We start from the raw sequence: 25149 nt of genomic DNA on the forward strand, positions 1-25149 counted from the left end.
GTCACATGGGGTTCACAATCACCTCAGTGCAAAGTTACCTGTCCTGGTTTGGAATGCTTGTTGCTTTTTCTTAAGTGAAGGCTTAAAGAACACTGTATACTAACCCACTCTCTTCAATCTTGTTAAACCCTGCCACTGTGCCAGAGAAGCTGATAATACACAAGACTAATTTAAAAAATGCTTTTTTAGGAGTGTGAATTCCTAATTCACATGTACAACTCTGTTAAAATTTTACTGTTTGAAACAAATTCTATCTACTTATAAGTTTTAAGTTAAATTAAGTAGCAAATACTATTTATACTTAGGTGAACAGACCATCATCACTCACTGTTGACCTTGTTCCTTCTCACACCCTTGACCACATTGTGTCCCTACTTTTCCTTGAGATCAGACTTCAAAATTTCTGAAGCTTGCATTGTTTAATAAATTATAAACTGCAATTGCTAATGTACTAACAACTGATTTTAAGCACGGATTTTAAGCTCAAAAGGCCCAAAGCTGTGTCCAATATATTTTTGTGGGCTTTCATGCTCAGTATGGACAACGTAATGAATGGACAAATGTTTCTCACCACTGCAGTAACATTCTACATCTGGAGGGCTCTTAGTAAGTAAGATCCCAAGTTCAATGAAGCTGTGAGTTATACATCAAATTTATACTTAAAACAAAACACCAAAACCATTTTACTGAAAACTAGTTTTATTTTAAAATTAAGTGCATAGCACTCATCTAATTCCATTGGTGTAGACTTTAGCACCATATTTGCCATTTGCAATTAATGTTATAACAGATACATTTTGGTTTGCAGTCTGTACTTGAGTAGTGTTTATTTAGTGGACTTTGGTAAAGCCCTTTATACATATCATTAATCTCTTCACAGTACACATTTAATGATGGTCCAGTAATCTCAAAAAAAAAAAATCTACTTTAAAGACTAATCAATAAATTAAACAAAACAAAACCCACATAACTCCCCCCACCCACATCCCCCAAAGCTAGCAGTCGTGAGTTGTAGTTATACTGAAACCTAATGTTTTAAAAATAGTTCTGGTCTCCAACCACCCCATCCCACCCCACCCTGGGTATGCAGCAATAGTAACCAATTAATTATTTTATTCTACCCCCCAAAAAATCCAGTGTTCTTTAGCTTTTTTAAATATAAACTGGGAAAGTGTTATTATAAGGTTTTAAAAAAGGCATATTCTTCTATTACAAGAATGACATTTAAACCAATCAATAAAAGCATTTGACAAGACATTAAATTACCATAGGCACCAGTTGTTGTTTCAAGTTGGGATCTCTATCCCAATATCTTACATTCATAGTATTAATGAGGTAGTTAAAATACTGAAAATTGGACTCCAGGTTGCTGGGTTCTGAACGTGAATGTGAAAGATATATTCTCTTTTAAACCCACTTTTCCTCAAATAATTCAAGTTCTCTTGAGGTAAGAACTACAAAATCCAATTAGCAGCCTTCTATAAAGAGGAAAAGTGATGATAACTTTCAGAAAACAATTTTCATGCTTGAAAATCGCCATGAGTGAGTGTTCTTACCTGAGTGGTTTTTTATTTTTATCTACCAGACTAATAAATCCACATCATGTCCTATGTATTCTAATTATAAAAGTTACCTTTCTTTCAAGGAAAAGACATTCTCTAAGAATTCACGCTGGCAGAAGCCACCCACCCACATTTATCCACTGGAGCCATCTGGATCGGTTTATTATTGTATTGAGTCCCTTCCCTTCCTAACAGAAGCCATTTGGCTTGAGTACTGAGACTCCTGCTGCATACCCATAACATCTTTATAATAGTAAGTTTGTCTTCAATGCATATTATAGCAGTCACATACCTGCCATGCAGTTTCCCTTCTATTCAAGTGCTATCTTTAAAAATCACAAACAAAAAGACACACCTTACTAATTTTTAAATCAGAAAGCTTCCCTTCACCAAATCTCTCTTCTCCCACAGTTAAGAGCACAATGTATACAGTTTCAGTTATTACAACGATTTTTTTTCATTTTCCTTTTTAAGTTTACTCCCTCCGAAATCTACCCCAATTGCCCTAGTTGTAACGACTTATTATTGCTGTTTTCACTCATTACCAGTATAGTGAAATGTCTGAGGGCAGTTCTGGGGCCAATCTGATGAAAATGGCGACTGAAATTTAGTATTCAGTACTTTTGCCTGCTTATACTGACTAGCTGGATTCAAAGGGTGCTTATAAAATCTGTCTTCCACATAACAAAGTGCTGCTATAGCACAACCTGAGAACTACCCTGGCCACATTCCACTTAAAAATAAACCTACAGGACTTTATTCCAGTACTGACATTTTACAGTTATGCCTTCCCTTGAAAATACTTTTTTCGAGTAAAATCAAATCTGAGTATAAATCATTGATTGCACTGAGAAATGCAAAACCTATACATGTATTATGAATGATAGAAACCACCATTTCATTCATTCTAAGCTACGATTATGTTCTCATTTGAAAACACATCCTAGCAGGAGTATTTTAACCTACGTTATAAAGGTAGTTCATACTATAACATTCCCAAAACATGTTGCATTACAGTTAAGTGTTTCCAAGTAGTACAAATTCCCTGAGTTAAATGTTTTAATTCTAAAGATTTGAGGTTGATCATTTAGGGAAAAAACAACAACAACAATTTATGACCATGATTTTAAGATAAGAGATCTACTCCACCCTTAATTTTAGTACATACATCCAGACACCTATGCTACGTGTGATAGGAAGTTATACAGAATCACCTAAACAATTATTTTCCCGCACAGATCTGGTATAGCATAGCCATTCATGAGTTTAAATTTACTCAAAAAATTCATTTATAGATCAAAAATATAACTCAAAACTGCAGAATTAAAAAAAGGACCTCTTCAAAAATTAATACTGTAATTTTCCTTCATAAAAAGACTGTTTGGCAAGTCCACAGACAAACATTAATCTCTGACATATAAGTCAACATTAGGCCCAGAGCTCACCACAGGTCAAATCTCTAAACAGCGAATTAAGAGTCTGTCCAAATTTTCTGCTGTATTGAATATTTTTGAAATATTTGGACCATCAGCTGGGGCTTGAAACTTTTGTCATATAGGGATTTAACAGAATTTAATATACATACTTTTAAAGTGTTTGCAGTGTTTGCTTAGTCCTCCCAGGTATTCATGGTGCATTAAAAGGCATATTCCGTCCTCCTGGTGCCGGTATCTGAAGCATTCTGATGCAATGTGAGTCCCTTTAGAGAAGTTTACGAAAAGCTTGCCCCAGAGCTTCAAGTCACAGAACAGTCTGGATCAGGTGTTACCTTTACATAAAATCACCTTTCAAAGCATGGAGTAATGCAAGGGTAATGTTCATTGATCTGGTAACTCCGGTTATAAGAAACATTTAGACAGGGCTTAACTTCTACTGGTATTGCCAGTGACATCGCAACACCAGTCTGCACGTGCCCAAGGCCCTGAACACTAGTTTGGAAGCCAGCAGGACATGTGTGTAGTGTGTAAGATGAGGTGTGTGTAGTAGATACCACCTGCTGACAGCTTGGTTGTTCAGACACCGGATGGTGATACTGCAGTGAGGTCTGATGCGTCTGATGGAGATACTGAGGCTGCTGAAAGTGAACTGGCCGAGAGGGTTGGGAAGCTGTCTGGAACACACTTAGCTGTGCGGGCTGAGGTCCTGCCTGTCCTCTTTGTTTGTTTGCTTCTTTTACATCATTATCGTGAGCACTGCAACATGGAGAGAAAGGAAACTAATAATGTTACTTGAGCAGAATTTGTGAGACTGTCATGTACTACCCCCAACTCCTCAATAGTTGACTTCATGGAGTGCCCCACTGCCCCATAATTTTAACAACAGTGAGATCTCACTCTTATCCTTCTAAAAGCTCTTTCCCTTGGTACAAACCTAGGAAACTGGCTAGGTAGCTTTAAGGGCTACGTCCAGCTTGGAGGTATGTCCACAATAAGCACTTAAATGTGGCTGCTACTTTGGGTACATCTTGGGGCCCAACAATTCAAAGATGTGGAAATGAAGAACAAGGCAAGATTTGCCTGACCTGATCCTGGTTTCACACAAGGATCACACAAGAGCAGCTCCTTTCCTTATCATGTACTCAGAATCACATGAGCAATGACAACTTCTCCCTGGATTAACAGCCAAAAGGGACTTCCCTTCTATTGGTTACTGCTCTTACAGTCGCTTGATCATGGCAGCCAGTAGCTGTCAGATCAAATACCCTGTGCTTTTGAGAAGTTGCTTTTAGGGCCCCTGAGATATGAAGAAAAATATTAATGAGAAATTACAAACACAAGAACAAAGAGGCTTACATCAATAACCGTTCAATGCACTGTACTAAGAAATCCCAGGAGTAAGCAGTAAGACGATGCAGTCTTGCAGGCCATGTTGGAGAAAGACGAAGTATAATCCTTGAAGAAGCCACACATGCAGCAGCTACTAAAGAAGGTGCATAATTTAGAAAGGCATAATCTGTGGAGACATCAAAAATGAACTTAAGCAACAGAATACACAAGTCACAAGCTCACAAGTCACTCACTGGCTGCATAATGACTCACCTTGCAAAGATACTTCCAGGAAGTAATCTGCATACTTGGCCATGTAGAGTTTAGTTTTTTCCAAGCAAATCATTGGCCAGCCGTCATGAAGATCTGTTTCGTGTACTGCTTCAGAGAGATAATACTCGATGAAATGGGCAGCTGTTGGAAGGCAGAGGTTCCACTGAAAGGTTTCTAATAACAATAGTTCCATATGTAGCAAATTTTGTTTTGTTAATACTAGATTCATATTAGTCATACAACCCAGGCTGTTGAGCTGCTCTAGCTTAGGCACACTATCTTCTTTTTCTTCAAATTTACCTTTTAAGAAAACGGAAAAAAATTGAGAGAAAATGTTAGGCAAGTGATCATTATAGGTCTAGTCACTTAAATGGGATTTGCTGTCTTACTGCAAAGATTTAAATCCAAAGACATTCTTTCCCCTACCTTGGGCAGATATGATTGTGCCTGAACATTGTGGTTCTCATATTTGCATGTTTTCTCTCCAAGTGCCTCCACCCTCCACCCTTCACCCTCTCCTAAACAAAATGAAACATGTAGATATTTTTATCTATATCCTATTGTGTAACAACAAAAGTCACATATGCCAATGAAAAAATAACTCTCAAATCTCATCAGCTGAATATTTTGAGGAAATTTCTTTGTGGGGATAGCTGGTGGTTGGTGGAAGAGAATTATTTTCAAACAGAAGAAAGCTTAAAGAATTTAATGTCACAGAGTTATCTGAAATCAAAAATAATTAAGCTTTAAGTGTTTCATCTCGGCATATTTTCAACACAATCTCAATTTCAGAGAGAGACAGACTGGGGGGAAAAACTGGGTGAGTATGTATCACAAGCATTCTCATTCCACAGAAAAACCTATTATCCCTTTTTTTCTGAATTCAAAACAAAAACCTATCTAAGTGTGTTCCAAAAAAGGAGAGTTGGGGAACACTTCATATGCACTTTTACGTCCCATTACTCAAAGTAGAATAGGAGTAAAGACAATCTTTTTAAAGATAACAGAAATTCATTATTTTAGGCATTCACTTCTTTTCAGGAAATACTCATCCGCATGTACAAGATGAGGAATAAGATTTCTTCTCCACCCTCAGAATAATTTTTCTATAGAGCACATACTATCTTACACTTTAATTTCTAAAGATATATATATATATATACACATATGTACATATATGTATGTGTATGTACGTGTATATGCATGTATATGTACGTACACACACACACATTTCTTTCATTTTAGGTATTTCTAGAACTCATGGCTGGAGAAAATTCATTCAAACTATCAAGTACTATTATGATTTTCCAGATGCAGCAATAGAATCAAAGAGTTGTCTTCAAGTCTCTTTGGGTCTTTGTTGCATAGTGGTCCACAGAAGAAGGGAAATTATAACTAAAGCCTTCTACCATCCTAGTATTACATTCTATTTTACATTAAGGTTTAAGATCTTAATGCATTAAGCCACTGTGACCTTAATACCATTATGGATTCTTCACAATAGCTTGTATACTTGCACTTGTTCAAAATGATAGTTGTTAGAATGTTACATATTACTATATAAAATTTTTTGTTCTACTATTTTGATAACTATTTCAATATATTTGTTTTCCTTGGAAACCTTATAATTGTATTTTATCCATTTAAAAACATTTTTCGAAGAGCCAGAATGATTGCCAAAGCAGTAGAAACCAGATGAGTTTCCCTGTGAAGTTTCTCTTCCAGAAGAGATGGGTTTACATTACACATTGAAGCTGCTACAACAAACAGTAGTGGCCAGGGTCACTCAGCCCAGATGCTGAACGTATTGGAGCCGGTGGGGTGTGTTCAAGTCGGCCTCCTTAGGGCTGGGGAGAAAGTGCTGCTGACTACCTTGGTCTTTGCTTAGGAAGGGGAAATTGAGCTAGAAAGTTTTGTCTCCTATGCCAGGAGATTCTAAGATAATAACTTGAAGAAGAAAGTCCAAAGAAGCCTATAATTTGTCTTCTGCACCCAAAATTTTGAATTTCTTGAGATTGAAACCACTTTTAACTAAATATTGCAGCAGGTAGAAGTTGATCTAAAAAAATTATATAATTCAGACTTTCAATTTAAATCACATAAAGGTGAACTTCACAAGTTTTGACAATAGCATATACTTAGTACAGCTCAAAGCATGAAAGTGGTCTTTATGCATAGTCATCTAGCATCATCACTACATAAAGATATAGGAAAGGAACCCACAGCTCTCAGTATAGCAGAGTGGAATTCTTCAGAAGGAGAATGACCTAGGAATTTAGTTCAGTACCTCTGGATGAGTCATTAAAGCTTTCAAAGTGCCCTGCCATTTGTGTAGCAGCAACACTGGCAATATATTTCAAAGGAATATGGTAAAAATTAATGAGTTTATTTATATCATGCTTGAAGTTCCTCTGAAGAAATTAATATATCACAATTCACTGTTTAATTCAAGGATCAAGAATGTTTCATACTATCTCCTTGAAACTTTCAACATGAAAACAAAATTGTGCATGACCAATTTCACAGCTTAAGAAACCAAGTTTGCCAATTCATCTAAGGTCAAATAAGTTGAGCCAAACTAAAAATAGAAGCCAAAAGAAACACTTATGTTTGAAGTCCCCAATCTGTACTGCTGGACCAAAGTATTGAACTAGGTTATTTAGGGAAAACGACTACCAGAAAGACAGACTTCTATTTTATTAAGCATCTATGGGGTTTCTACATTTATAAAGTACTTGGCTACTACAAATGTGAAAGCCTTTGCTTCTTGATTCACGACATTAAATATAAACTGCATAAATAACCATATTTGGGATTTTAATTCAGGTTTAAGTTTCTTGGAATCTTTTCGTTATATATAGGGACATAAATACTCAAACACATGGATATTAAAGAATTTCAAAATGTGTGACATCATCAATGAGTACCTGCATTCATAGCCATAGTTTTTGTTGTGCTGAATGCTATGTGTGTGGGTATTTTAAATCAACTTACCCACAATACCACATACAGATCACAAAGCTCAGTTTCTTCAATTGAAAGGAAATACCAGAAGCCATGTGATTATATTGATAAAGGCCCCAAACAGGAAATAAGGGCACAGGAAATTCACATCTGCTTCCCAGAAAATAAAGAATTAGAGGCCACAGAAACAAAACATTAGGTTGTCTTTCCTTTATAGGAAATGTTCAAACCAGCCCTGGAAACCAGCAGATTTTCAAAGCCAGTAGCGAATGGCAGGCATGTGGTACCAAGGCAAAGATCAGATCTCACTGCAAGCTCTGCCCACCTACATTCTATTCTTTTATTACGAAGTAGGAAGAAAGTCATCCGTAATATACTAAGAACTCTCACAGATTTGTAAGACTATCAGTCTAATAGAACAATGGATAAGGAAGAGGCAATTCATAGGGAAAAAAAGAGAAAGTTCTATTCTCATTAAAAAGTGAGATGTAAACAACTGTGAGATGACAATTTGTCACCTATCAGTTAGTAAAGTAAAAAGCTTTGTCAACCCAGTATTGGTAAGCAAGGAGAAACAAGCACTTGTCACAAATTTTTACTACTAAAAGTCTATAATCTCATTTTTGGCTTCATCTTGACTCCAAGATCATTTCTTAGTTACCCAAGACTTTATGCAAATTATCAAAAGCCTCATCACCAAGACTGCTTCCATGCTCTTCACAAGTTCAGTGATGATCACAGAAGCCAAGGGAAGCCAGGGTATACATGTTAAAGAGCTGGAATTTGAGAATTTCCCAGGATAAATCAGTCTTTTCAAGAATGAGCCAGAACCTTAGGGCTAGAGACCTAAACTAAAGATTATAGAACAGCATATGGAAGAATTATTCATTGTGATGCTAACTTTTATGTTTCAATTTCCTACCTGCTTTTAAATATATCACCCCACTTGATCCTTACAACAACTTTCTAAGAGAGGTGTCTTTATTTTCATTTTATAGAGAAGTAACTTGAGACTCAAGGGTTGTTGAAATTCATATTGCTGACAAGAGATTCAAACCTAGGCAATCTATCACTATAATCCCTGCTCTACAATACTACACACCTCCCTCCAATTAGATCATCTGTGAGCCCTTTCTTCCTACATCTAATAGTGTAGACACTCAGGGATCTGGATACACATTAGTATCTGGAATTTACAAGCTGTGCTCCATCTTTGACCAAACTACCAACAATCTCCCAACCTATTTAATAAATGGAATCCAACTTTCACCCAGTCCTGTCAGCTGTAAGCTGTTCTTCACTTGTATACAACAGGGTGCCCATTCCAAAGCAGGGAGCAGCAGGGCGAGGGGGACATATAGCATTCAATCGTTCTGTGAGGAGAGCAGCATTATTTGAATAAAGTTTATGTAACTAACTGGAGAGCTGCCATTGATTTCCAAATGTAAGAAGACAAAATATAAGAATGTAAGAAACACTAGAATGAACTCCACAAATTTAAAAGTCATCAGATACTGAAAACAGGCTGCCAGTTTATAAGCATCCTCAGCACTTCTGTTGTAGTGAAGTTACAGACTGGAGTGAGGAGGGACTAAGAGCCAGACGGCACCCAGCGACTAAGAGCCAGCTTCTTTGATTCCTCATTTAGAACCGACAGCTTGAACTCTTTGACCAACGCCTACTTGGGAGGGGCTGAAACCCTGGGGAAACCTACCTCACATTTTCTCCCTCTCCGGGGGAGAAGGAACAATGTAAAAGCATTCTTCTCTCTCAGGGAAAGAGGGGCCGGGGGTGTTGCTAGGACAAAGGGAGGAGGTATCCGACTCTTCCAGTAATAGTTGATAAACAATTCATATTTGAACCACAGCAAATACAAATCCTAAAGCCTAGCTCCTTGAAAACAAGCAAAAAGTAACTACATATTACCACACAGATTAAATAACATTCAATAAAACAAATTGACCACGACCTTAAACTAACAGTAATAGATTATTTAACAATTAAAAAACATTGAAAACTTCATTCCAACTAACCTAAGATGGCACACAAAGTACCCTTTCTCCCAAACTGTAGGACCTGCAGGACCGTGGAATCAGGTCCAAGCACTGCAGGTGGCCAGAGTCCTCACTACATTATTCAGCTCCAGGCTTTAGTGAACTCTGGTGCTAACAGGTTGTTTATGAACATCTCGTTTAGTAATCCCCTAATTCATTTTCTAAGTTACCTGTAAGTAAGCTTACTGGTAAGTAAGTAGTCACACATGTCAGTCAGTCTGTGAACTGATGCCATTATTCAGAATTTCACAGTCCACCAACAGGAGTCTTCCATTTGGCCCCCACGGCACTTTAAGAATCGCAGGCATACAGCCGGAGGAGGTTGGCAGTAGTAAAAGATACTAGTGATGGTCACAGCAGGCAAAAAAATTAGTTTTCATCAATGATCCCAAGTTTTAAAAATAACCTAACTTGCATATCTGATTTCCAGTGTCTCTCTACTATAAACTTATCCCATAATAAACTAACATTCTGTAGGATAACAAGAAACTATTCCATTTGTGGACTCATATATCTGATGTGTCTAGTATGAGTTTTTCCAATCCTATGCAAACTAATAAACCAGAAAGGGCTTCACAGCCAGTGATGAAACATACAGAATTGTACACATGACTGCTTATGAAGATGAAACCTTAACTAAACGTTAAATTAAAGGTTAATTATAAATGTACAAACATTACTTCTCTGGCTTTCTGGGTGGAGGGGTAGCAGGTGATATCTCTGGACCTTAGAGGACAATAAAGGAGAAATGCAGATTTTTTTCAGGAAATAGTACTCTGGGAAGAATTTTGCTCAAGGTATATGAGTAAAAGGTTGGAAGATGAGACTGGAAAGGTGGCTGGGCCCAGAGGAGAGGTTCTAAACGTTACATTAAGGAGTTTCTACCCTTATCCACAGGCAGTGGGAAGTCATCACTGGGGCTGTGTTTATTTATATTCAGCCTGCTCCACAAAGGATGTAAAATAACTTTAAAAAAGACCTTAAAGGAGACAAAATAAGTAGCTGAGGTCATCAGATCAAAGGAAGAATAAGGGTAGGACAAGAAAATCTGCGCAAAGTTAGTACCAGAACAGACATCACACGTGCCTGCATTTGGTTTTAGGTTTATTTGCAGTCGAAGCACAAAGGTGTTTTAGAAAGAACTCTGATGGCAGGATGTAAGGGAAATGTTCTTTAGGGAGCAGCCACATTGGATCCCAAACCTTTAAGTAGGGGTTAGAGGTGTAGGCAGCGGGTATGTCTACATACTACTTTGAAGTGGGGCTTAAATTTCCATTGTAATGACATACTACAAAAATACATAATGGATTCAACTTCAATATCAAATACAATCTTTTCACATTACTAACAGAGGAAAAACTCAATTTCAATTCCTTTGCTCACCCTCTTTCTCTTCAGTTGGGGTACTAACAAACAGTGAAATGAGTTCAAGATGTTAAGAGAAAGAGGCACCCAAAGGCCCAACAGCACATTGTGCACGGGTCAGGAGTACGGTTCTCTCAGATCCCACCTTGCAGCCTACTACACAGTTGTGCCTACAGCATAAGCGAAGTTGTCTTGTGTGCAGCAGCTGCATGTGAACCTTCAGTTCTTTAAGCCAACTCACTACGGAGTCAGTAGAAGCTATTCTAACAATACAACGGTATGGTACCTTTTAGACAGTTTCTCAACCTCAGCTCCAGTGACATTTTGGGCCAGATCATTCTATATTCTATGTGTGGGAGACTGTCCTGTGCCCTGCAGATGATTAACAGGATCCCAGGCTCTACTCACTAGATGTTAGTAGCATCCTTCCAGGTTGTGACGACAACCAAAACCGTCTCCACACATTGCCAAGTATTCCGTGGGGCACAATTGCTCCAGGACAAGAACCACTGCTTTAAGGCAATGGTTCTTAATTGAAAAGGTACATCAAAATCACCTTTGGAACTTTCAACGTTAAAAAACACTCAGGCGCCATGACACAGGTTCTGAGTCAGTAGATCTGGAGTGGCCCAGCCATTTGAAATCACAATATTCTGGATGTAAAGCTTAGGCACATATGTTTTTAAAAGGCTCTAGAGCCACATTTTAATGTGTGGTTAATAATTATTGTGCCAAGGAGCACTTTCAACATAAATTTTCTATACTAGTAAACTGGTATGAATGGAATTTGGTGATATTTTAGTGAGTTCTACATACATTTACTCTATTATAAACAATAGAAAATTCCAATTATGTAGATCAGATTCATACTTACTTGCTAGAAGCAGACAGGAAAGTGCAACTAAATGAAGCTGCTGGATGGAGATGTCATATCGATCCATAAACAGGTCCAGCAAATAGACAGCAAGATGTCGGGCAGAAGGGCAGAGTGTGAAGCGATTGCTCACAATGGCAATCAAGTCAGCAAAATACCTTCTGAGACTTAGTTGAGGGGACTGGCCTTTGTAGGAGGGCAACTTCAGCTCCTAAATTGAGAGCAACGACATTTAGTTAACAGCCTGCAGGAGAAGTATTCCCACAATGCAAAGATGACTTTTTCCTCAATATATTAGTATTATAAGTGCCTTTAGTAAACTTTTCCCAAGTGAAACAAAAATGAAAAAGTTGAGATGAAGAATAATGAATGGCATTTAAAATTTAAACTAAACTTTCTCCTTATTCTTAACCACCTCTGACATGACCAATTATAGGTGTTTCTTACATTATGAAATGGATGTATTCCAGCAAAATTTTTAATAAAGGAATCCTATTTTCTCTACAGGTGTTTCCAGAAAAAATTACCATACATAACCCCTCCAAGAAGCTCAAAGCTTTTGGTCATAAGATAACAGATAAGTGGACATGCTCCCAGTATGTCACATACTACATAATACTTGCAGGGATATGGAAGATAGAGACTAGTATTCATCCGCTAGTACCTTCTAATTATGTTTCCCTTCCAGCAGTTTTATGATTTCTCCTTTGCTATCTTCCTCTCATACACCTAAAAATTTTCCCATCATCACTGTTCAATCTCAGAATAATATGAACTTGTTTTTTAAAAATCAGAAAGTTTCCATACTATTAAAGTACATCAGAGCATAGAAAAAGTGAAAAGAGTCCAAGTCCATTTTATGAGATCAGCATAATACCAATAATAAATGCAACAGGTATCACAATAGAAGGAAGTAACGTGGACATGACCCGAAAAACACAGGTTAAAAAAAAAAAAAAAGATAAATTACAATTTATTGACATTAAAAACTTTTGTGCATCAAAAAATACTATCAAGAGTGAAAAGGCAACCTACAGAATGGGAGAAAACATTTGCAAATCATACATCTATCTGATAAGGGACTGATATCCAGATTATATAAAGAACTTTTTTATATATACAACTCAACTCAGTAACAACAAAAACCAATTAAAAAATGGGCAAATGACTTGAAGAAAACTTTCTCTGAAGAAAATATACAAATGGCCAATAAGCACATATACAGATGCTCAATGTAACTAATAATTAGGGAAATGCAAATAAAAAACCATTATGAGATACCACTTCATGCCCATTAGGAATGCTAAAACAAAACAAAAAAACCCAGAAAACAGAAAATAAATGCTGGCAAGGATGTGGAAAAACTGGAATTCTTGTGTATTATTGGGAATATGAAACTGCGAAGCCACTGTGAATAACAGGATTGCAATTCCCCCCAAAATTAAATGTAGTATTACCATATAATCCATCAATTCCACTTTTAGGTATATACCCAAAAGAATTAAAAGTAGGGACTCAAACAGTTGTACATCCATGTTCATAATAGCATTATTCACAATAGCCAAAAGGTGGAAATGAACAACCCAAGTGTCCATCAACGAATGAATGGATAAACAGAATGTGGTATACACATACAATGAATTATTATTCATCCTTAAAAAGGAATGAACTTCTGACATATGCTACAGCATGGATGAACCTTAAAGACAGAATGCCAAGTGAAATAAGCCAGACACAAAAGGACAAATATCATATGATTCCACTTGTATGTGGTCCTTAGAATGGTCCAAGTTATAGAGATAGAAAGTAGAATTGTGGTTACTAGGGGTTAGAGGGAAGGGGAAATGGGGAGTTTTTGTTTAATGCGTATGGAGTTTCAGTTTGGGAAGATGAAAAATTCTGAAGCTAGGTAGTGGTTATGGTAGCACAATATGGGAATCATATATTTAATGTCACCAAAATGTACCCTTAAAAATTTGAAAACATATATGTACCCCTATGTTCACTGCAGCACTATTTACAATAGCCAAGATATGAGAGCAACCAAAATGCCCAATAGATAACTAGATAAAGATGTGGTACGTATATACAATGGAATATTACTTGGCCATAAAAAAAGAATGCAATCTTACCATTTGCAACAACATGGACCTAGAGGTGTTATGCTAAGTGAAATAAATCAGAGAGAGAAAAATACCGTATGATCTCACTTATATGTGGAATCTAAAGAACAAAACAGACAAACAAAACAGAAACAGATTCACAGATACAGAGAACAAACTGATGTTTGTCAGGTGGGAGGGGGTTGGGAGGCTGGGTGAAAAAGGTGATGGGATTAAGAAGTACAAATTGGTAGTTACAAAATAGTAGTCACAGAGATGTAAAGTACAGCATAGGGGAAAACAAATGGTTTAAATGGTAAATTTTACGTTATGCACATTTTATAACAATAAACAAAAAAGGAAGTTACATATCAATATAACTTAATAAGATATAAAATCATAGATAAAATATGATAGTAATATAATTTAGTAGTGTATCCAAAGAATGCATCATCAATTATATTACATCCCAGGGATGCAAGGATGGTTTGATAGTAGAAAACCAATAATATAAATCACAATAAAAATTTACAAATAAAAGTGCACAATCATCTATATAGATGCCAAAATAGCATCTGGACAAGGTGAAAAATAACAGGTGTGTATTTCTTTGATGAAGGAAGGGAGGCAAAAAGATCTCAAGTATAAAAGCCAGCATCTCATTTGGAGGTGAAACAATAAAGGATTAGAATTCTAGTGCCTTCATTGCAATATTATTTAACATTATTCTGTGAATACTAACCAATCCAAATAGAAAAGGGAAAGAAAAAGTTTAATTATTGGAAAGGATCAAAAGGAACAATAACTTTCAATAAAAAAGTTATTTTTTAGATGGTAGAATTTATATATACATAAAAAAAACAAAAGCAACAGAAAAAATAAAGAGAAACAGTAAAAATTCAGTAAGGATGCTGTTTACAACATTAATATTAAAGGAAAAAAAGCTTTCCTGTATACTAAGAGCTGGTTAGAAAAGAGAAGATTCCATATACAGTAACTATAAAAATTAAAACACCTAGAAATAAATCTATATGTGTCAACACTATATGAAGATAACATTAAAATTTTGAAGGAATATAGAAGACTTGCATAGGAAAGACATTCCTTTTTCTTAGATAGAAGAATCTATTTGATAACAATGGCATTTCAAATAGGGAGAACAGATAAATTTACCAAATATTTCTGACAGGATAAAGAGCTAATTTCTTTGTTTAGAGAACTCTTACAAATCAAAAGAAAAAGGCAACAAATATGGAGAGTTCATAGAAAAAATAAAATATGGCCAAAAACATACAAAAAGATGCCTCATCTCATTCAAAATTAAAGAATTATACAGTTTTTCACTTACCAGATTACATTTTATTAATTTTTGTTTATGGTATCAAGAGTGGAAATAGCAACTCCCACATATTATTGGTCAGGTTTACAATATAACCTCTTGGAGGACAAGTAGGTAATACAAAATTTTTTAAACGCAGAGATCCTTTAAACTAGCACACTAGGCCTAGGAATTTATATATAAGGAGGTCCTTTGCAGCACTGTTTTTAATAGCAAGATAGTGGAGTAAAAGCTTAATGTCCAACAACCTGGATGGATCTCCAGAGAATTACACTGAGTGAATAAAGCCAATCCCAAAAGGTCACCTACAGTATAATTCCATTGATATAATTAACATTCTTGACATGAAAAAGTTATAGAAATGAAGAACAGATTAGTGGTTAAAGAGGGTTAAGGCGGGGAAGAGGGTGGGAGGGAAGAGGGTGCGGCTATAGAGCAGTAACAGGAGAAAGAGATCCTTGTGGTGACAGGAAACGTCTGTATCTTGACTATATCAACATCAGTATCTCGGTTGTGATAGTCATACTATAGTTTTACAAGATGTTACCCCGGGGGAAATTGGGGGAAGGGTACAGGGAATCTCTTGGTATCATTCCTTACAACTGCATGTGAATCTACAATGATCTCAAAATAAAACGTGTAATAAAAAAAAGCCTGACGTCCATTAACAGGGAACTGATTAAATAAACTACAGGACATTGATTCACTGTGGACATTAAACTGAAAGGCCACAGACCTATATGTGCTGATGGGGGAAAAGTTGATAAATTGAGTGATGTTGGAGTGGGAGGAAGGTACAAAACACTGACTATATATTATGACCTCTTGTATTAAGAACAAAAAACAATTTTTTTGCAGATGTACTAATTTATTGGGTATCTTTTCAGGAAAAAAACCATAATGGTGGTAACTTTAGGGGATCAGGAAATAGTGAAGGTTGGGGAAAGCTCATTTTAATCTTTCTTACATTATCCGAAAATTTTTTTTAACCATATGTATGTATCACCTAAAATTTAAAAAAATTCTAATAGCAGTTACTTGGGACATAGACTAATGGGCCATTTTATGTTTTTAATTTTTGTATAAGTGAGAAAAGCATAAACAAATACTACTGAGGAAGAAAACATTGGCTTAGTTGGCTTGACTCTTTGAAGAAAAAAAATTAATTTCTCCAAATAAAAGGAATATGCTGATTTCCCCTGCAGCCCCTAGGGTTTTTCTTTTCTCCTTTACCATTTCTGTACATCTTTACAATGGTGTAAACGAGTTACAATTTCAAACTTCACCTTTCTTTCTGGTCATCACGTGACATTTATTGAGCATTTCCCATGTAGCAGACACTGTGCTAACCCCACAGATAAGAGCCTCAAGCCTCTCTGTAGCAGGTGAACCAAAACACTGAAATTATTAGAATATAATATAGTAATCACAGGGCATTATAGGAACACTGAGGAGGGCGAGCTAATCCAGCTCAGAGGATGGGTTATTGGGAAAAAACAAAGCCAATAAGTAGGCTTTCTGCAAAAAAGGCCTGAACAGGGTCTTAAAGACTCAATGGGAAACAGCTGGGAAAACTGGTGGACTTAAAAAGAACCCCTAGGACCATTCCTAGGAGATTTTAAACAATGTGTCCAATACATTCTCTTCTTATCATTTTAAATGGTAAAGTACAAGTGCTTAGCAGAGGCTGTCAGATTTAGCTCTCTGTCCAGTTACACATGCGTGAGAAAATGACCTATGCATCTCTCAGCTTACCATTTTTTCCTCATGTCTATTCCTGACCCCCTAGAACTGAACACTCTTGTTCCCATCTGCCTCTCAGGCTCCCACAGGTCCACAGCGCACTCAGACCTGAACTGTTATCTCCATCTCCAGTCTCAAGTCTTCATTAGCTCACCACTCCCAGTGCCATCCCCTTCCCAGAATGTGCTAACTGTCCAGCCAGGATGGAAATAAAGACGTAGAAAGAATACTCACAAGTGAAAGGACAACGCTGTGGGCTATTTTCTTAACATTTCTCGCAAAGCTAGCAGTGCTTCCATCTGTCATAAAAGATCCTGAAAATACTCCCCCACGCATCCTAAGACACTAGTATATATAGTAAAACAATGAGATGAAAAAGAGGTTGACATAAGGTACAAGAGGAGAGCTGCTTTGTAGGGTTTTTTTTGAGGGCTGTGTAGGGGAAAGGTAATTGTATTTTACAAAAACAGTATAGTTGCCATTTAGGGTTGAAGAGGATTTCCATTTGTTGTGACTTTCACTCTTCCCTAGTAGAAACAATGCTAGTCACACCAATTATTCTTCCACAAACCTTGGATCTAAACACAGAACACCGTCCATAGTATCCAAATAGCAACTGTCCAAAGGAAGACCTAAGTTCAGATTCTCTGAATTCTATGAGATGGACTCCATAAAGTCAAGGATCGCCTCCGTTTCATTCACTCTAATATCTGGCATAGCACCTGGTACATTGTAGGCACTCAAATATGGTAAATAAATAAGCATTGATTATCCAACTAAATCATCTAATGAATAGCCTGGAGTTAAGATGTATTTTGTAAGAGGAAAGTTCATTTTAACTTTCCTTGACTTCAATGTACTACAAACAGTTGTCTCTCCAGTTTCACATCTTCAAGTTTTACTGATTAACAAATTCTTTATAAAGTGTGGCCATTGTGTGACATCACAAGATATGTGGCTTACAAAATGCTTAAAGATAAAATAAAGACAACCCAGAACCCAGGGTAGCATGCCACAAGTGGCCCAAGATAACTTTCAATGGCATTCCTTCAGAGTCTGCACGATCTTGTTCTCTGGTAGTTATAAGCAACTGTAGTTACAGAGTTGTGTCTTATTCCTTCCATCCTCCCCAGAGCCTAATACGCAAAAACATTCAACAAATCTACAGGGGGGAAAAAAAATCTACTTCTAACCTCAACTGACAAAATTAACTCAGGTCATAATCAAGATTAAAATTATACATAAAATGTAAGAATCAAAAACCATGGAAATCACCAAGAAAAACCTTTTAAGTTTCACGTCATTAAGAAATACATATGTAATTTCATCACATACCAAAGAGATAAAGAGCTGACAGAAAAGAACATTTAAAACTGAAAGACAACATCTGCTCCCCGCCCCTCCAAAAAGTATCTGGACAACTTTCAAAATGGAAAACCTGCAACACTCTTAACATTTCAGAGAACCATTCCACAGTTGAGACTTTTCTATGGTACAAATGACCTTTTAGGGGACTAAGATATATTTAGTGTGTCCAAGAGACTGCATGTCCAAATTAATAAGTTGCATTTAGAAATCTCAAACCCTAGAAAAGGCTACAATTGTAACAATTTAAGTCAGAATTAGATTTTCTAACATTCTTAACCTGGTTTAAAAAAAAGACATCAAGACATTAATTCATTATCATCCCTGGATTTCTTAACTCCAACAGTCAGCATTCTTTTTATTAAAGAGTCAGCTGTTTTGCTTCTTCCTAATTTTCTGTACCTAACAAATGGCTCTTTTTATCTATTATGAAACGGAGTCAAGTTAGAGATAATTTTGGATCTGGTCTCTCTTCTGGTTATCAAAGAGGCAGAGCTGGCACATTAAGCTGAGATGGACATATACAGTAAAATTGTTACTTCAGAGCAACAATACACATTGCATTATGCCAGAAAAGTGTATTTCCCCCCAATATCTATTAAGTATACTAGGTCTCCTTTCTGCCTTTGATATTAGCTGAAAGCAGTAGCCAACTCCTTCTACCTTAAGGCTTTTTGAACAGCCCCAAATTTGGGGGCCTCAGGGGTACAGAATAACAACAGTTATCATTTTCTTAGTGCTTACTACATGCCAGCCACTGTTCTAAGCACATGTACAGTATTAACTCATGTAATCTCCACAATCATTGCATAAGGCACATTCTATTATTATTCATAGTACATGAGAAAATTGAGAAACAGAAAATTAAGTAATATGTCCAAACTCTCACAGCAAGTAAGTGGAAAGGCTGGGGGATTTATTTACAACGTGACCTACCAGACAGTGGCATGCAATAGCAACTATAGAACAAGGCTGCTCTGCCCAATAAAAAGCCAGCGCACATATCTTTTTAAATACAGTATCAAATCCACGTTCCACCTGGAAACAAGAACATCAGAATGTCCCTTCACACCTTCCTTCTCCCAACTACGCCCACCCGCTCCTTACGGAAGTTGCAGGTTATTCTCATACATCCCAGGAAAGAAGTCAAGAAGTTAATTAATCTTGAGCAAATAAGCAAACTCGCCTTCTCTGGTCTGGAAACCAGTGGTTAAAGAACCTGACTTTCCTGGGGGCCGAGATTCTAACTGGTACATGACACCAAATGGAAAGGTCTAGGCATCAAGGTTACCTTGTACCGAAGCGCTTGATGAATATCGGCAGCCAGCTGTCCTCGCCACCACTGCCCCTCCAGCTCCATGGGACCGGGCGGCGCGCCTGGCCAGACGCAGCAACTTCAGTCTGTAAGACACACCCCAGACGCGGTCACTGCCAGCTCCTCCACACGACCGTTCGCGCCCCCACCCTGAGTGGGTGTGACCTCAGGACACCTTAGGTGACTGTTCATCTTCACCTGACTCGTCCTACAATCCGGACGATGCAAACCAATTCCCTGACGCCAGACAGAAGGCCTGAGCTACCCAGTCGGAAGGAACTGGCTTATTTTGTACACTGCCGGAGGGTGCCGGGAAAAAGGGGACCAACTGGGGCCCGAGTGCCCACCGCGCGGACCCAGGTGCATACTCGGGAAAGCTGGAGGTGGGAGACCGGCTTCAGGCTCCCAGCGTCCCAGCTTCGAATTCTCCCGCCGCCCTGAGGAGAGGAGAGACTTGACACTAGTCACAGCCCCACTTAGGTGAAAACCTCCCGCGGAGAAACCCGGAGACGAATGCCTGTTCGTCCCCGAGTCCCCACTGCGGACGGGCGGGCGTTCGCTCCTCCCCGAGAGCCTCCCCGCGGCCCCGCCGGGCCCAGCGCGCACCAGGCCGCTTCCTCTTCGTCCCGAGAAGCGCACCGAATCGCGCGGTCCCAGAAAGGCGAACAAAAGGCCGGGCCGGGCGGGTCCGGTGTCCGGCGCCCAGGCCTGGCGATCCCACGGCTGCCTCCCTTACCCGGAACCGCGGCCCTCACAGCCCCAGCCCCGCCGACGTGCGGGGGATGCCGGCCCCGCTCATGCTGCGGACAGTCGGCCGCGAAGCGCCGGCCTCAGCTCGGGCCCAGCACCGGGGCGCTCGCGCCGCCCATTGTTAAAGGACCGGCAGGCGGCTCCGCGTACAAAGCCAGCGCGGGGGTACATGCGGCCCAGCGGCTGCCAATCTCGTCTCGCGATACAGCAGGGTCACCCCGAGCCGTCCAATCGGCGGCCGAGCCGGGCCCAGGTGCAGAGATGGCTTGCGGGCCCCAGCCGGGTCGCGGCAGCAGACCCAGCTTTCCAGGCACGATTCCGCGCTTCGCGTAGTCCGAGAGCCCCAACACCACCTACCAAGAAGCCTGCCTGAGGAGTGGGCAGAGGTCGGAAGAGAGCGCTGGAGAAATTATAACGTTGATCATCATTCCGGTGGCCAATTCGGTCATGCCACTCACCTGCTGAGAACTTTCGATGGCTCTGCGATAAGGTCTCATGCTTCAGTTTGGCGTTTAAAAGCCTTCACAGCCTGGATTCAGTCTGCCTCGCTTCACATTACCACAGCCCCATTCATCCCATGGGCTGCTCAATGGGATTATCAGTCTCTCCATATGTGCTTTGGCCATTTCAACAGCCCCTAAAGCGCTTTCTCTTTGAAATTTTGCTGTCTTTTAAGCTCCATCTCAAAACCCACTCCTTCATCTAGAAACCTAATTAATCTCTCCCCCTTCTTTATTTCCTGTTATTTCCTTCTTTAGAGATCTCCAAAAGCTTTGAAGGGAGTTAAGATTACCTTTAGTAACCTAGCTTGTCAAATCTATAGTGGATGTAATTAACCCATCCATGGTCGTAAATCAAGAAACTACAAAACCGTGGAAACACTCCAACATCAATTAATGTGGAACCTGAAATGTGATTAGCAGAAATCTAATTGTACTTTAACCTGTTTGGTGCAATATCACAACAGAAGTGGATAATCAGCCCAGGACAGTCATCCTCATTTTCCTGAGAATATTTTAATATTGAAAACTAAATCACGGAACCCTACCCCTTTTACTTAGAATCCCTTGTACCAACAGACGCATGATAAAGAGCTACTATAAAGTGATGAACGTATGTTACATGAATTTGAGTTTTATCACAATGAAATCTTCATACGTTTGAAGAAGAGCTGCATGCATTTGAAGAACAGATATTGTACGTGAGCCATGTGAGACAATGCTTATGCGTAGGACAGCAGGGCTACAGGAACCCATGGCAAGACAAGGGAATCTCTCAGCAGCAGAAGTTGGCAGAGCCCTGCTTAGCCCGGTATTGTTCAGGGAGAGGCTACCCTGGCCTATCTCAGTTGCAGGAGTTCCCTAGAGAGGAGATGGACACATCAGACTAAAAGCTCCATGCCACTTATAATGGCATTTAAGTAGTACCTACCTCCTCAGGTTCCATTTCATGTGCACTATGCAACTTTATGACAATAATTTGGCTTCCCAATAACTTAAACGGGCCTGTTTAAGAACCCTTTCAGAAAAATGGGTCACAGACTATAATCATCAGTGTCATGAATAGGTTGTTTCTCATGGTTTCTACTTTGAAGATGTTATTCACTGGGAGATATTTGTTCAGAAATTATGTTTTGGATTTGCCTTATGATGAAAATATCTTAATGTTCATTCATTTCATAGATTAATATGTGTGTGTGTGTGTGTGTATGAATATATATAATTTGCCCAGTATGTCTTAGATTGTAAGTCCCTAAAATACAAAATTCAGGTTTATTATGATTTCTGCATTCCTTTAGGACAAGGTGGACAGAATTCAGTATTTGGTTAATTCCTAAATAAAGGCTGCTTTCATAAAGTTTATATTCTAATGAGGAGAGAGAAATACAATAAATGAACAACAACAACAAAGTCACATAGTGACAAGTGCTGTGAAGAAAAATAAACAGAAAAAGAGAACAGAAAGTAGAAGTGAGTGGCCATTGTTTTATGATAAGGTGAGGCGTGCTAAGGCCTGAGGGAGGTGAGTGAACATGCTATCTGGTGGCCGAGTGTTGCAGGCAGAGGGAACAGCAAAAGCAAAGGCCCTAAGGAACAAGGCATGTTGGAAATGAATATGGAGGCCAGTAGTATGCCAGTGAAGAGGATATAGGAAACACATTCCAAGTCTCACAAGCAGTGATCAGCAAAGGTGATCAGCAAAGCAGTGATCAGCAAAGGATGGAAATTAAAAAGGCAGAATTTCTACATAATGAGCAGAGTAAGGAAACTGCCAAGAGTGTAGTGGGCCTGCAGCATAAGGCACGAGACAAGTTTGGCAAGAGATGAGGGTGGGACCAGATTCTCTGGAGAGCTTTTCTAACTCACTGAACTTGAGGCAGTGAAAAGCCACTGCTTTTAAATGGTTTAGTTTTTAGAAACAAAAGCATGCAAAAGGTAAAACATTCAAACAGTGGAAGACTGTATACGATGACTAGCAACCCCCTTTCTCTCCCCATCCCTGTTCTTCCCAGAGGCAACATTATGTATTACTATTTTCTTTTGTACGCTTCCAGGGAAATCCAGGTATTTATCACCATGCATGTACATAATGCCCTGGCCCCATTTTGTGCACAAACGGTAGCACTTTACACACTCTGTCATACTATATATTCTTTTGCCATACTATATATTCTGGTGAATATTCCGTAACAGAACATTTAAGACTCCTTTCAATGACTTCTTTGTATTCCACTGGATGCAAAGGACTGGAAGCCAGAAGCCATGGGCTCTGGTTTTTGGTTCTTGATTTGTTGCTTCCTAGTGGAGGGGCCTTAGAAGGTCATTTCCCTCCCCTGAGACTCAGAATCATGATCAGTAAAGTGAACTGGGTCCCCTACAGAGATGACTGAGATTGCTTTTGACTTTAACATTATAGGTTCTTTGCTCTTGCCACACATGTTACACAGTCTGCAGGGAAAGAGGCCCAATATTCCCCATAGAGCTTTGATCATTGTCCAGTTTTAAATGTTTTAAATTTATATTGCATCAAGGTAGTTCATGTACACCCAATAAGAAGTCAAGTATTTCTAAAAGAATAATGAAAAGCAACAGTTCCTTGTTTCAGTCCCTCCCAAGTCCCAAAGAGTTCACCACTTTGAACTTTTAGCTATTTCTCACAGTATTTGCTATCATCTTTCAAAATAACATGTCTATATTACGATTTTGTCATTTTTAGATATATTTACATATTGTCCTGGAAAATAAAGATTCAGATGCTTTACATTACCTCTCACACATTTCCTCCTGCCTTCGTTTTCCTAATGTATAATCTTAACACACTTTTGGTTACATCCATTTTCAGTTGGGTTTTTTTAAAGATTTTTATTAAAATATAGCTAACATACAATATTATACTAGTTTCAGGTATACACCATACTTATTCAACATTTATAAACCTAAAGAAGTGATCACCATGGTAAATTCAGCAACCATCAGACACCGTACCACACTACCACAATATTATTGACTATACTCGCTGTACTGTATATTACATCCCCATGACTTATTTGTTTGATATTGGAAATTTGAACCTCTTATTCCCTTTTTCCTTTCCCCCTCTTTTAAAAATTTTCAATTACAGTTGACATTCAATCTTATTTTATATTAATTTCAGGGGGCCAGCATAGTGGTTAGACATTTATATAATTTAAGAAGTGATCCCCTTGACTGGTATACTTGATATTGTCCCAGAGGCCCCTTAAACTATCCTCATTTTTTTGGATTCTTTTTTCTATTTGCTGTTCTATTTGGGTATTTTCTGCTACCTTATCTTCTAAATCACTGATTCCATTCTCTGCTTCATCTAATCTACTTTTGATTCCCAATATACACAGGGTGCCAAAAAATGTATACACATTTTAAGAAAGGAAAACAGTATTAAAATTGTAATACTCAATATATACTGAGAACAAAGGATGAATACAAGTCACATTGGACTTCTGCAATTACAAGAGGTGCTCAAAGTAGTTACCATCAGCGTCCAGACACTTCTGATTATGGCGAACTACTGCTTGAGCAACGTTGACCAGTGTTCACTTGTATACAATTTTTGGGCACCCCCGGTATTCTTCATGTCAGTTATTGTATTCTTTATTTCTGACTGGTTCTTTTTCAGTCTCCATAATTTCATAAACCAATTCTTTATAATGAATCTCTCTGTACATGTATAGTCACATGCCATTTAATGACATTTCAGTCAGTGACAGACCACTTATATGACAGTAGTCCCGTAAAGTTATAAGGAACTGAAACATTCCTGTCGCCTAGTGACATAGCTGTTTTAACTTCCTAGAGCAACACATTACTCACATGTCTGTGGTGAGGCTGGTATAAACAAACCCACTGTGCTGCCGGTTGTATAAAAGTATAGCACCTACAGTTATTACAGTCCATAATAGGTGATAATACCTGACATTGCTGATTTATATATTTACTATACTTTGTTACCATTTTATAGTGTATTCTACTTATATTTATATTTAAAAAGTTTGCTGTAAAACAGTATGTTATGTTACACTAGCAATAGCCTCATAATGTGGCCCCATTTTTATAAAACAAACAGGAACATATGCAAATATATGTATACACGTATATGTATATATATGCATTCATATGAATATTTGAGAAGGTTGGTAAGT

The 25149-nt window shown here is 38.3% G+C and overlaps 1 protein-coding gene across 3 annotated transcripts; it reads right to left on the reverse strand.

Moving 5' to 3' along the window:
• Positions 1 to 681: 681 nt before the first annotated feature.
• On the reverse strand, positions 682 to 20596 carry CCNJ (cyclin J). Of its 3 annotated transcripts, none has more exons than XM_033131201.1 (6): positions 20458 to 20596; positions 19698 to 19807; positions 11858 to 12068; positions 4601 to 4900; positions 4355 to 4478; positions 682 to 3754 (listed from the first exon to the last, which is right to left on the reverse strand). In XM_033131201.1, exons 2-6 carry the CDS (start codon positions 19764 to 19766, stop codon positions 3343 to 3345), a joined length of 1116 nt encoding a protein of 371 aa, XP_032987092.1. In that variant the 5' UTR covers positions 19767 to 19807; positions 20458 to 20596; the 3' UTR covers positions 682 to 3342. The 3 variants fall into 3 exon arrangements, with proteins under 3 accessions (XP_032987092.1, XP_032987090.1, XP_032987091.1); XM_033131199.1 differs by having other exon boundaries at positions 4355 to 4514; XM_033131200.1 differs by having other exon boundaries at positions 4355 to 4514; positions 20328 to 20463.
• Between the last annotated feature and the right edge of the window lie 4553 nt (positions 20597 to 25149).

Source organism: Rhinolophus ferrumequinum, chromosome 16, assembly GCF_004115265.2.
Source record: "Rhinolophus ferrumequinum isolate MPI-CBG mRhiFer1 chromosome 16, mRhiFer1_v1.p, whole genome shotgun sequence".
NCBI lineage: Eukaryota > Metazoa > Chordata > Mammalia > Chiroptera > Rhinolophidae > Rhinolophus > Rhinolophus ferrumequinum.

Bases quoted from the DNA above. Each gene is read 5' to 3' on its own strand.
- CCNJ (XM_033131199.1), bottom strand. From the start codon at position 19,766: ATGGAGCTGGAGGGGCAGTGGTGGCGAGGACAGCTGGCTGCCGATATT. The intron at 4,515-4,600 runs GTGAGTCATTAT...ATGTCTCCACAG, and splicing joins CCTGGAAGTATCTTTGCAAG to ATTATGCCTTTCTAAATTAT. The intron at 3,755-4,354 runs GTAAGCCTCTTT...TCCATGTTGCAG, and splicing joins TGCATTGAACGGTTATTGAT to TGCTCACGATAATGATGTAA.